This window comes from Cyprinus carpio, chromosome A15 (genome assembly GCF_018340385.1).
Source record: "Cyprinus carpio isolate SPL01 chromosome A15, ASM1834038v1, whole genome shotgun sequence".
In the NCBI taxonomy this organism is placed as follows: Eukaryota; Metazoa; Chordata; class Actinopteri; order Cypriniformes; family Cyprinidae; genus Cyprinus; species Cyprinus carpio.
The window spans coordinates 3,546,718-3,560,737 of record NC_056586.1 but is presented as its reverse complement, the minus strand read 5'-3'; the positions used below and the strand labels follow the sequence as shown (position 1 = coordinate 3,560,737).

Below are 14,020 nucleotides of genomic sequence, written 5' to 3'. Positions count from 1 at the left end.
TATGTGTAACACAAGTATTAGCGAGAGGCTGGCATGTGATATGCTTTGCTTGAAATGACTAATTTAGAAAAACCTATTATTACAATGGAATTGTTGTCACATAATTATCTCTAAGCAGGATCCTCCTCCTAAGCTAAAGCTTTATCTGCAATTAGCAAAAGGAGAAAAGACAGTGAATCAATGTTCAGTGTGTTTTGGGTGTGTGTACTAGAGGGTTAATCCCTATTTATCCCTTTTTTATTTCATTTATTTAATTTAATGTATTGACCTTAGTTAATTATGTTACTCCATCTTTCAAAACCCTTCACGTGCCTTGGGACACCCATTGTCGGTATAATATATTTGTGTCTGCCTTTATTCATGGATTACTCTTATGCTTTTCTTAAAAGTGTACTTTCATCGTTGAACCATGAGTCACACTAATGTAAAACTATGAATAACTATGAAATTGTGATTCATAAAATGTCCTGTTCAGCGAAAAACAAATCCACCCTAATGCAGTTAGAGTCAAGGCTTGTCACTGGGATTTGCTTGATTAATGACACCACAGCCTGGGAGCAAATAATAGTGACGGTGCACCTGAGAGTGATTCATGTGGCCCTTCCTTGTTTCACTTTGCATAAAAAGGCCCGCTTTACTCCCATGTTCACTAAAGCAGCTCTAGAGACCAAAGACTATTCTTTTACCTAAGCAGCGTGGTAGCATGGTATCAGCAGGGTTGCAGATGCTGGGCATAGCCCTGGCCATCATCGGCTGGATCGGGGTGATCGTGGTTTGTGCTCTCCCTATGTGGCTTGTCACGGCTTTCATTGGACAGAATATAGTCACTGCGCAAACAACCTGGGAAGGAATCTGGATGAACTGTGTGGTGCAGAGCACCGGACAGATGCAGTGTAAGGTGTATGACTCCATGCTGGCCCTCAGCTCAGATCTACAGGCGGCTCGAGCCCTGATTGTCATCTCCATCCTAGTGGGTGTCTTTGGAATCCTGCTAGCGGCGGCTGGAGGGAAATGCACCAACTGCATAGAGGACGAGCGCACCAAGGCCAAAGTGGGCATAATTTCAGGAGCCATCTTCATCGTGGCTGGAGTTCTGTGTTTGATTCCTGTCTGCTGGACGGCCAATACAGTTATAAGGGACTTCTACAACCCTATGACCGTCAGCGCACAGAAGAAAGAGTTGGGAGCTTCATTGTTTATTGGATGGGCTGCTTCGGCGCTGTTAATTATTGGTGGGTCGTTGCTTTGTGCAAACTGCCCTCCTAAAGATCAGTACACTGCAAAGTACACAGCTCGGCCTGGAGGAAACAAAGGCTATGTATGAAGAGGAACCAAGGAGCACTGCAAAAAGTGACTTTAATTTGTATCTTGGTCAGCTTTTGACCTGTTTGTGTTACAACTGACCATGTATGTGAATGTTCTGGTTGAATTAGATGTCACCTGCCAACATTTTATAGTAATGGTGGAATACTAAGAAAGTTTCAGGTCACAGCACTGAACAGAACAGTACTGCCAAAAATTGTGTGGGAACTGTAAATACCTCTTTTTAATTTTGCCAGCTGGATTCACACACTGTGCATTCCCTCTTCAGATATGCTTTGTGTTAAGGATTTACACAAAATGTAAATTTTATCATGTTGTGCTTTGTGACAGATATTTGTGCTATGCTACAAAACGTTTCAACTACATGCTTTACAAACAAATAAATTCATTAGAAACACACAATTATTGTTTCTTGTGCTTCATTACACAGTAACAGTTAAGTTTGTACTCTCTTTGTTTAGAAAGATGGTTGGGTTCTCAATTATATAATAAAGAAGGTATCTGGGATGTGTCGCAACTACTGAAGTGCTAATTACAGGAAGAGTGCAAAATATTCACACGCTTACAAGGACAGAGAGAGAGTGAAATTAATGGTATTTGACTGTAAGCATTATTGCAAAAAAAAAAAAAAACAACTAAAAAAAACGTTGACCAAAACGTGACAAAAAAAAAAAAAAAAATGCCATTACATGATATTTACTTGACCACCAGGTCATGTTATTATTTTTTATTTTTATTTATTTATTTCACCAGATGGCAGCAATCTGGCCCAAATAAACATGTTCCTATTTTTTACATTTCACATTTTAGAATTGTAGGTTTTTACTATAGTGAAGTTCCAAGAGTTTTAAGAAAAGTATGTTTTTGCCTGGGAATAAACAGTGGAAATGTCCAGTAGCATTTTGTAGCTGATAAGCTATGTATCTACACAGAAATTTGACGTAAAAAAAAAAAACCTACCCTGAGATAACTGCAGTAAAGCACCAGTCCACTGTATCTAACATAAAAAAGTAAAATATTGTTTCATCACCCCATCAAAATAAATGTAAATAATAATTTGATCATAATTATTTTGATGAGTTGATGAATATTTATGATTCACCATTATGTTTCCCTGTTGATGTACAGTTTAAACTGTGTGATGTTAAAAAATCCATGCAATGCAACATGCATTAACTAATAACAAATAAATACATGATTATAATATTTCATTATATTATTGTCAATAGTTTATCAGTGACAGACTATTTTTTAAGGGCTCATGAAACTGACCTTTTTTATATATCTACTGTAACAAATGTTCTTGCAATTGTGTGCCCATGAAATATAGATGGCTGCCTCCAGGTCACGTATTTCTGGGTGAAGTATGTGAGCAACTGCCAATGAGATGAATGGAAACACTAACATAAAGCTCTCTCCATTTAATCCAGATCACAACTGATCAGTAAAAAGATTTACAGTAAATGATCCTTTTGTGTGGTTATTATGTGTTTTATCATAAAAATGTGATACATTAAATCTTTTCAGCACTTATCCTCTGCCTATCATAAAAATGTGATACATTAAATATTTCCGATCATAAATTACCTTTCTAAAGACAATATCTTTTCATGGTGCCTTTTACGTGAGCACAAGGTCATTTTGAAAAGGTATTTTTTAACTGACTTTGAGGGACCTTGAAGTATTGCTGTGCTTCTGAAAAACATTAGTTTTGTGTTTATAGTGTAAATGAGCAATCATAGGGGCTCTGGCTAGAAATCATCAGCTCAGAAAAACTGAACTCCACCTTTTCAAACCTTTACTGTAAAAGCAAACGTCTCAGGTTTGCACACTTTCGTCTATTTTGTCACTGTTAAGGCTGTGGTTTAAAAATGGTCTCCCAAGGACTCCAGATTATGGGCTTATCCACAGCCATGCTGGGTTGGCTGGGGGTCATTATCGTGTGTGCTTTGCCCCAGTGGAAGGTGTCTGCGTTCGTTGGGGCCAACATCGTCACAGCACAGATCATCTGGGAGGGCATGTGGATGAACTGTGTGGTGCAGAGCACTGGACAAATGCAGTGTAAAGTCTACGACTCCATGCTGGCGCTCAGTTCTGATCTCCAAGCGGGCCGGGCCATGATCATCATCTCCATTTTAACTGGACTCTGTGGAATCGTGATTTCTCTGGCTGGTGGGAAGTGCACCAACTGCATTGAGGACCAAGGGTCCAAAGCAAAGGCGTGTATCGTTGCAGGCATTCTCCTAATTATCTCTGGACTTCTCTGTCTGATCCCAGTGTCGTGGGCGGCACACACGACCATACAGAACTTCTACAACCCAATGATGGTGGAGGCCCAGCGGAGGGAGTTGGGTGCAGCTCTGTATATCGGCTGGGGATCTGCTGGCTTGCTTTTACTGGGAGGAGGAATACTTTGCTGGAACTGCCCACCGAAGCAAGAACGCATCTACAACCCCAAGTTCTCCGCTGTGAGGTCCAGTTCTGCTCCAAGAGAGTTTGTCTGAGATGCAGAACCCATAGAACTGGGTTAATTAAAATGCACACTCAAGTGACTGATTGATTTCTAATTCATCACTGTAGGTCAGCAATGTATCTGTAGAATTACTTTTTTTACATGTAATAGCATAACATTTTCATTCTTCCTCTTCACAATTACAAAGAACGATGAATATACATAAATAGAGATGAATTATGTTGTGATAATATTTATGCCTCTACATGTATCATTAAGCACCTTCCATTCCGTTGGATAAATTCTATGAAATTATATTCTTTTTTTAGCTCAAACAGTAGAGCGATGTACTGGAAACATCCTGGGTTTGATTCTCTGAGAATGCTTGATGTATGCCTTCAGTGTAAAGCAAATCCCTTTGGATAAATGGGTCATGTATATATTACAGCTTTAACGGAGGGATTCTAAAAATAGATTGTACATTTATTTATTTATTTAAAATGTGTAGAACAGTGCTGGGTTGACTACAAATTGTAATCCGTTACTGATTCAAAATTACATGAAAAAATAAAATTAGTAACATAATTCATTACATTACACATTTTAGTTTATATAATCTGGTTTAGGTAATATAATCTGATAAAATTGGATTACTTGTTTTGACCTAACCACATGTAAATAAGAAATAACCTTGTGCACTTTATTGTTTTTTACAGACAAAAGCCTTCCGAAGACATAGTAACAGATGGTTAACTCATTGAGTGAACATTCAAATAAACATTAATGTGTTCATCAGTAGTTGATGCAATGTTGAAATGTTGAGAAAACACTTAGAACTGAAATGATTTTTGTAAATCCGGTGGTCTCTCAGTTTTCTGTGTAAATATAGCCACCTGACTAGTGACTGATCTTTGTGTGAATGTCCACAATACTGGAATGTATTTCTGTATTTTATTTTCGAAATGTATATAATTGGTAGGCTATTTTAGAAAGGAAAATTTAAAAGATGATATAGTAATACTAGGGAGAATCAATAAATTGTAAATAATGTATTGCTATTGTCTGAATAATATGTAATCACGTAATCAATAAAAAAGTAACTGTAGTTTGATTACAAGTATTTTAAAATGTAATTTCCAGTTACAAGTACTTAAATTTAAACCCAGCACTGGTGTGCAATAATACTTTTTTCTTATTCTCTAATTTGTCATGGGTATTGTGTATTTTTGTCATAAAATATTGCCATCAATAAAACAAAAATAAAGTATGACTGATCTATATAAAGTATGACTCAGACTGTGATGTACGATATTTCAAGTTCATACATGTTTAAAAACTCTTGGGCAACAGTACACTTCCAATATTATTTCACAGATAAATAAATAAGTAAACAAAAAAAACAATAAATAAATAAATATGTGAAATAACTAAATAAATAAATAAGACACATGGTTCAAATGTAAAATCTGATCCCTAGTAATCAAAACATCAGAAAATTTCTATCTTAGCTAAGTGCAACTATTATGAGGTTGTTTATGTGACATGTTCCACATTCACTGGAATTACTCATTACTCAACAGTTGTTATTCTAATTCCAGTGATGGAAGCTCAAGGCATGTTGTGTAATGATTAATGGTCCCATAAATACTCTAAGGTTCTTTGAAGGCAGTTGCCGATGCAGTCTCTCCTCCTGTGTCTAAATCGAGACCTTCATTCAGGATTTTCTGAACTCAAGTTAACAGAGTCCAGTTAGTACAAAAAGTCTCTTTGTTCACCAGCCTCACGTTATTTCATTTGCTCTGGTCTTCAAGAGTTTGTACTCGGTTCCACAACGCCTCCCCTTTTTATTTCTGGCACTACTGTCATTTATCAATTTCCTCTGAAGAATTTTCCAGATGGGTAATGCACTCCTCTGCTTCCTCCAGTCTCCCCTTTATAGCCGTCACTGTTGCTTTCAATTCTGCTGTGGTTTGTTTAATAGTTGAAACATCCATCATGATGGTCGATAGCGTAGAGTTCATTTTAGAAATTTCCACAAACAGGTTCTCAAGACTTTCGTTTGAATCTTTAGGACTTCCGGATGTGTCTGAGGTCTCTTCCTCCGTTTTGTGTGTTGGAACTTTCCGTGTGGACTGGAGGCTTGGAGCTTTAAAATATTTTGATCTAGCCATATTGTTCTATGTGCTTTCTCTGAATTCTGAATGCCCCAGTTTCTTAACGAACTGCAGTGAGTGTACAAACATTTAAATTTGTAGGATTACCAGTAATTAAAATAAATTAACTTCTGAGCGGCAAGGAGATTTCTAACTTGCTGCCATCTTGGTCGCTGCCCCTGCCTGACTCCTTCCCTGCATCTCAGTGTACCTACTTATGTTACGCCCTTAAAGTATGTACTCTTTTGGTGAAGAAAAAGTACACTCTTTTGAGTGTGTAGTAGAAGAGTAGGCAAGCTTTTGCACATACTATAAAGTCATGCAATTGCGTCTTTAATGGTCCGCTCTGTCACATAATTACACGCATCCTGTCACTGTAAATTGGCCTGTCAATCAGCTTTCACAGTTATCATCCTCCTCATTTTATTTCATTTAACTTCCTACCGTACTGGAGAGAAAAGAAGTAGCTCGTTGATCTGCCAGTCGCAGGTCTTTCATGCAGAGAACTCTGCTCATATTTTCTGCATAATGATGCATTTAAAAGTTAACAAACAAATGGATGTTTATAAAAGTTCACATTGCTGTTGCAGATGAAATATAACACGCATAACAATAAATAAATATTTTTTACCAGGTTAAATGTTGATATTAGTAACTCAAACCCATTTTTGTAAACCTCTCTACCTAACCCTATCGCGTGTATCCGCCACATTTGTAGTTTTTCTAACACGTTTTATTCGTGTTTGTAGTTCTGGACCGAATCCTTCGCCAAAGCAAAGCACATTGTATTCAATTCAATTTTAGCCTTTAGAGTGTGCATGGATCCACACTTCAAAAAAGCTCCCCTAAATAGTAGACCATCCGGAGACTATTGGCATATTCTTTTCAATATAATATGCTTTGGGACACACTTATTATTATCTCACATACTATTTAGGATGGATAGTATGAACATTGAGACGCAGGGCTTGTTTACATTTTCTTAAAGGGGTCATATGATGCTTTTCTAAAGATCATTATTTTGTGTATTTGGTGTAACAGAATATGTTGACATGCTTAAATGTTCAAAAAACACATTATTTTTCAAATACTGTACATTATTGTAGGTCCTCTATGCCCCGCCTTTCTCAAACGCGTCATTTTCTACAAAGTCCCTCCTTCCGACAAGAGCAGTCTGCTCTGATTGGCCAACTGACCCAGTGCATTGTGATTGGCCAATCACCGCAAGCACTCGTCGGAAATGTAACACCCCTTTCCATAATCATGAGCTTCAACTTTCAAAATAAATGTAAAGACAGTTAATAATGTCCTTTGTTTTACCATCAGTTCAAGCCCGAAAGGGGAACAGAGTCATGTGACAGACACAGTGATGAAGCTCATATGTGTTTGCAGTACACAAGCCATTGACAGTTAAGACAGCTTACTCCACTGTGTGACCCTCTCTCTCTCTCTCTCTCTCTCTCTCTCTCACAAAAAAAAACACAAAAAACACAAAAACACACACACACACACAAAAAAAAAAACGCGCAAAATTCCCCTTTTGAACAGTCAATATCAAATACTTAAACTAATAACAAAACATACTTACAGTAGCTGATTCAGAAGCGCCAGATTGTCATAGCAAAATCAGAATTACCTCCTCTCCTAGGTTCACGAAACGGTCATCCATAAAATGTGTTTCTGTTCTGTTGTAAGTAATCTTGAAGCTTCCTAAATGCATCTACTTTCAGAAAGCCAAATAAAGTGCTTTTGCTTTCTCCTAGATACACACAGCTTCTCCCTGACATGACCAAGTAGGGCTCGCTGCAGCCTGCGTTGGACATCCAACCCCGCCCACATCCAAGTGTGACGTCAGAAGTCACGCCCATCCCCGACACAACCCCGCCCATGTCCAAGTGTGACATAAACGAAAGCCACGCCCATATCAAATACGTCTCCTCATGTGATTTCCCCATCCCCGTACCTGGAAACCCGGAAGTATGTTGAAGCAATTTATGGAAGTTTATGGGATCTAAATAAAATAATATTGTTCTTCGTTTTACTAATACACGTTTTTTTATTTTTGTAAAGGATGTGAAGGCTAAAATGGCACAACTTAAATCTAATATATATTTAATATGTCTAATATACGGAGCTGATTTCGTCATCATAACAGCTCCTAAAACGCTTATGTTGATTAAAGTAGGCTAATTGTCAATTAAAACTTTTAAACCTTACCTTGTTCATTTATGTAATGAGATAAATTCACATTTATTAAAAAACGATTTTGACCTAACCAAGACAAAATTGAAATGCATCAAATTTTAAGGGGACAATTAGATTTTGGTATTGTAAAAGTATGCAAAATTATTGTAAAAGTTGGTATTGTATAATTGTCATTTAATTTTCTAAAGATTTATTCCACTTATCATAAAGTGTTAACATTTGAATGATAGAATCAACAGTTCCCATATGCAGTAGGCTACACATACTTAGGCTGAATAAAACTTGCATTGATAGATTATATAAGTAACATGACACTGACCTTCAGGCCTTGTTCATCACAACTTGATATGAAACATGTCCAGGTCCTCCACATACTTAAAGATGAATGAAAAAGGCATCAATTGTTTCATTGGGTATTTTTATATTTATTATTTTACAAAAATAATTACATGTACAATTTTACAAAAAATAATAATAATAATAATATATACCACCAGTCAAAAGTTTTTGAACAGTAAGATTTTTATTATTTTTTAAAGTCTCTTCTGCTCACCAAGCCAGCATTTATTTGATCCAAAACACAGCAAAAACAGTAATGTGAAATATTTTTACAATTTAAAAGAACTGCTTTCTATTTGAATGTATTTTAAAATGCAGTTTATTCCTGTGATCTAAGCTGAATTTTCTTCATAATTACTCCAGTCTTCAGTGTATTAACATAATAATAATAATAATAATAAAATGTTTTTTGAGCATCAAATCAGCATATTAGAATGATTTCTGAAGGATCATGTGACTGGAGTAAGTCACCTTTGAAATCACAGGAATAAATTTCATTTTAATAGAAATATAGAAAAATGTTATTTTAAATAGCAAAAATATTATACAAACATTTTAAAATTTGACTGTTTTTGCTGTACTTCGGATTAAATAAATGCAGGCTGGATGAGCAGAAGATATTTCTTTAAAAACATAAAAAAAATCTCACTGTTCAAAAACTTTTGACTGGTTGTGTTTAACAAAAGGTATGCTCCAAATATTATAAAGTCTGAGCAGCTGAATGAGCAGCTGAAATGATCAGATACAGTTCTTGACATGCAGTACACACACATACATACACAGACTACACAGAGAGATTCCTTGCTTTAATATATCCTCCGATTCTCCCTCCAGGTAGTCTTTGATGGCATTCTGTTGATTTTTTACTGTCCATCTGGAGAACGGCAGGCCCTGTCACCTCCCCACAGAATAACCCACGATGACTCTGTACCACGCTGGGCCAATGTCCCTTACAAACTTCCACTTTATGTCGTCTTGGCGCTCCTGTTAAAAAATAGAGAATACATACGTGTTGGGGGTATATGTGTCCACTAAAAATTATTTACCTCATCATTCTACATAAACATATTTATGATTTTAAACCACAAAAATCAATCAATATCTAAAGAAATGCTCTCACCATACCTCCATACACCACTGCATGCCTTATGTGGTCCTTCAAGTGAACTGTAACAAGTAATTTTCTTTACTGGTGAAACTGCAGCAGGGACCCCTTAACCCGGGAGAACTGCCCTGCATCAGGCTTGGACTGAAAATGTGTAGAATGCTGTAAAACATCTTTTCGTTAATATAGAAGAATACAAAGATAATTTGTGACACACAGAGTTATCCAGCAAGACATTGTGAAATGATGCGGTTGCCCAAACAAGTTACTGTGCATGGGTACTGTGATCAGAGTATATCATTAAAGATATCATATGTATGTGAGTGTTTTGTGTGTGTGTGTGTGTGTGTGTGTGTGTGTGTGTGTGTGTGGTGGTGGTGGGGGGGGGGGGGGGGCAGGTAAGTACATATGTGTGAGAGGGATGAAGTGTGTGTGTCTGAGTGGGTGAGAGTGAGTGTTATGTGTGGGGGGAAGGGTATAAAAAATATTGCACATTGATTCATAATTGATTTTATGTTGTAAGACTTGTGCCTTCTATCTATCTATCTATCTATCTGTCTCTCTATCTATCTACACATGTATGTATGTATGTATATATGTATGTATTTGTGTGTGTGTGTGTGTGTGTACGCATGCATGCCACGAATACATACATACATATATACATACATGTGTGGATAGATAGACCCCCCAACATAAAAACACTCATCTCACCCCCCACCCCCACCCCCAAACACACACACACACACACACACACACACACACATATACACACACATATTATATATTATATTATATATATATATATATATATATATATATATATATATATATATATATATATATATATATATATATATATATATAAGTTATATTTGTTAACCAAGGAAGGTTAAAATTTTCTTTATTAAAATGGTTACGCATTATTGCTGTTTTAGTTTCCTGATTGTTTATTAGTCATCCACACCTGTTCTGCTTTTCCTTGACTGCGCTTCTGGGCCCATATTTAAAAAACATCTTAAGGCTAAAAGTAGCTCATAACTAGCCGAAAACAATGAGCCTGTCAAATCCTAAATTTAGGACTCTTCACAAAGCGTTTTAGCACTAAAACTAGCTCCTAAATCTGTAAAAGGTTAGGAGTAGTGAAGTGGACTCCTGAGTCACTAAGATCAAGCCACAAACTATCCTAAAATGGCTGTTGCTGGCAATCTGCCTCTGAATGTAAACATTTTAGAAATATTTGATGATAATGAGCTTTTATAAAGGTATCACCTTCAGTTTTGGAGGTTATCCCAACTCTAATTTTTTCTTTGATTATATCCTTGTTTTCATTAACCAGTTGGGCAAGAAGTAACAGCTGTTCTTGCACACAGTTTTTTGTTTTTATTTTTTATTTTTATGTTTGCATGTATTACGATCAGCCATGATTATTCTACTCTGTTAATTAAAAGGCTATTTATATGCATATTCATTAATTGTTTACGAGAAGCATACATGTAAGAGGCTGACAATTAGCTGAACATATACAGGTTTAATTAGTGACACATAGCCTGCATTTTAAAATCTTTATTTGAAAAAGTTCACAAAGAAAGAAAGAAAGAATATAAAACATCGTCACAAAGAATGAATAAATCTCTGACAGAGACCCCCCCTCCCCGAAGCCAATCACTGAAAGAATGCTGAAAGAAACGAAAGAAAGAAAGAAAGACTCTTAGCTTAAGACTTCTCCCTAATTTAGGGGATTGTCTCAGCAGCTTTGTGAATAGGTTTTAAGAGAAAACTCTTAGCTAAAAACTTTTACTGCTTATTTAGGAGAACTCTTAGTGGTAAGATAAAATGTTTTGTGAATACTGGCCCTGTAGTTTTTAAGCCCTGTTTCCTTCATTTCTTTGTCACATATCTGTTATGACTGACCTTGCATTTAAGTGGTTGTATTATCTTTCTGTTGATCTCCAGTGTTTCCTTGTGGATTTAAATAAAGACCACTTACTTTGTACTCCTTTGTCATGTGCTTCAATACAACTACAATCAGCATTATAGCTGTAATGTAAAGTATTAGTTAAAGCATATTAATCCAATAATATTTTGAATAAATAAATAAATAAGACGTGGTTTAAATGTTATGGCAAAATCTGATCCCTAGTAATCAAAACATCAGAATATTTCTATCTTGGCTCAGTGCAACTATTATGAGCATTAGCCTCTTTAATATACAGGATGTTTATGTACATGTTCCACATTCACTGGAATTTCTATGTCATTACTCAACAGTTGTTATTCTAATTCCAGTGATGGAAACTCAAGGCATGTTGTGTAATGATTAATGGGCCCATAAATACTCTAAGGTTCTTTGAAGAGATGAAAAGATGTCTTGCACTATAACTTTCTAACCTAAAATAAAGCCTAACATTCTAAAAACTCACTGTTCTCTTGTCTATGAAACATCTTGAGCTCATGGTATTTCTACATTAAGCATTTTTTTTTATTTCTTAATATACTTAATTTCTGCTACTGCATCTGGTAACATAAATCAAATGTACTGAATAATTTGTCATTTATTCAGTATTTCTCCTCTTTCAAATATTCATTTCATTTTATATCTTGTTAAACACCAGTGTTCATTAACTTAAAAACCAGTTTCCACTCATCTGAGAAAATCTTCAAAAATTTGTCCACAAGGATGAAGTCAGTGACATTATCTTTGACACAGTTAAGAGAGACAACGCAGCAGTTACATGCAGCCAAAACCAGATCTGAATGTGTCTTCATGGAAAGCACTGAGCAAGCAGCATATCTGAAGAATCTTTCTTTGGAATCTTGTTCAGCAGGATTAACCAAACAGAAATGCAAAACTCCTCCCAGTGTCTATGTCTAAATCAAACAGGCCGACACTTCCTGCTTGTTTCTCAGACACCTATGGGTTAAGACCAGACCAGCAGCTGCGTTTGAGTTTGACAACACCAGCAGCTTTAACATGGGGAGGATTGCTAAAGAGGTTTCTGGCCAGATCCTGTGCTTCATTGGTTTTGTTGGCATATGTGTCTGTTGTGGCATTCCCATGTGGCGCGTCACTTCGTACATCGGTGCCAACATTGTCACAGGCCAGATCGTCTGGGACGGCTTGTGGATGAACTGTGTGATGCAGAGCACAGGACAGATGCAGTGTAAAGTCCAAGACTCAATCATGCGACTGACCCAGGACTTGCAAGCAGCACGTGCGCTGACCGTCATCGCAATAGTGATCAGCTTCATTGGAATGCTACTGACGTTTGTGGGAGGCCAGTGCAGCAGCTGTCTGAAGAAAGAGTCCTCAATGGCCAAAGTGCTGATCCTGGGAGGTATCCTGTGCATTGTAGCTGGAGTCATCTGTCTCATTCCCGTCTGCTGGTCCTCAGCCTACACCATCTCAGATTTCCAGAGTGTTCTCACAATCGAGACCCAAAAGAGGGAGCTTGGGGCATCCATATACATTGGCTGGGCCGCCTCAGGATCTCTTCTGTTTGGAGGAATCATTTTGTGTACTTCCTGCCCACCAAGTGAAGATATGTATCCAAATTACCCAGGCATGTACCCCTACCAAGGACCTATGTATGGGCCTCCTGGATCTTATATGCCTGCCAAAACATATGCACCGAGTGCTGTATATACTGGAGCTTATGTTCCTAACAAACCATATCCACCCCCAACTTACTCACCTGTTCCAGGACAATATCTTTAACTAATGGACAATAATTTCAACTGACACTTTCTGAAACATTTTTGAATGAAATCTCTATATATTTCAGTGTTTGATTAAATAAAAAATTTATGTATAATAAATATATGTACTGTATGACTTGCTTGGAGTGTCTTATTCTTTGTTAGCCTCTGAATGAAGATGGTTTGGAAAATCTTGTTTGTCCACTTTCTCATCTCCTTCAAGTTGTTCTACTGGTAGAGATGATGTAATGCTAATGAACTCTGTATGTGTATGTTTCAACAGAGTGGGTGAACTTTACAAGTTGTGTTGTTCACTTTTGCAAATCATGCCTTTTCTGAAGGTTTTTTTTTTTTTTTTTTTTTTTTTTTGAAAGAATGTAAAACTTTGCTTCTCCGTTGGGGAATATTTTGACAATATGTATAACTTTGGATCTTTACATTGTCTTGTCAATAAATATATTTCTTGATTATTATAAATGATCTCAGAGTTTCATTTATACATTTATTCTTCACTCTCTGAAACTTTTGCATTAATCCTTTATCGCCCAGCTGTCAAACGGACAAAAATGTGATGCGACAAATTAAAATGTGATTAAAATGGCCATTTAATTTGAAAGATGTAATTGCATTGTTAATTTTACTTAGAAAGCACAATGAATTCTGCCTGGATATTAACAGGAAATATATTCAATCCATTGTTAATGTAGCATTGGTTTATGTTTTAATTACAGTAGTAAAACAAAA

The 14,020-nt window shown here is 36.5% G+C and overlaps 2 protein-coding genes across 2 annotated transcripts; both read left to right on the top strand.

The window, feature by feature from the left end:
• The first annotated feature begins 251 nt into the window (after positions 1 to 251).
• Positions 252 to 1,913, top strand: LOC109045032 (claudin-4-like). The gene has a single exon (XM_042770790.1). It carries the CDS (start codon positions 704 to 706, stop codon positions 1,322 to 1,324), a length of 621 nt encoding a protein of 206 aa, XP_042626724.1. The 5' UTR covers positions 252 to 703; the 3' UTR covers positions 1,325 to 1,913.
• Positions 1,914 to 3,154: 1,241 nt separating this feature from the next.
• cldnf (claudin f) lies at positions 3,155 to 13,753 on the top strand. The gene is made up of 2 exons (XM_042770797.1): positions 3,155 to 3,670; positions 12,542 to 13,753. Exons 1-2 carry the CDS (start codon positions 3,195 to 3,197, stop codon positions 13,293 to 13,295), a joined length of 1,230 nt encoding a protein of 409 aa, XP_042626731.1. The 5' UTR covers positions 3,155 to 3,194; the 3' UTR covers positions 13,296 to 13,753.
• Positions 13,754 to 14,020: the final 267 nt, after the last annotated feature.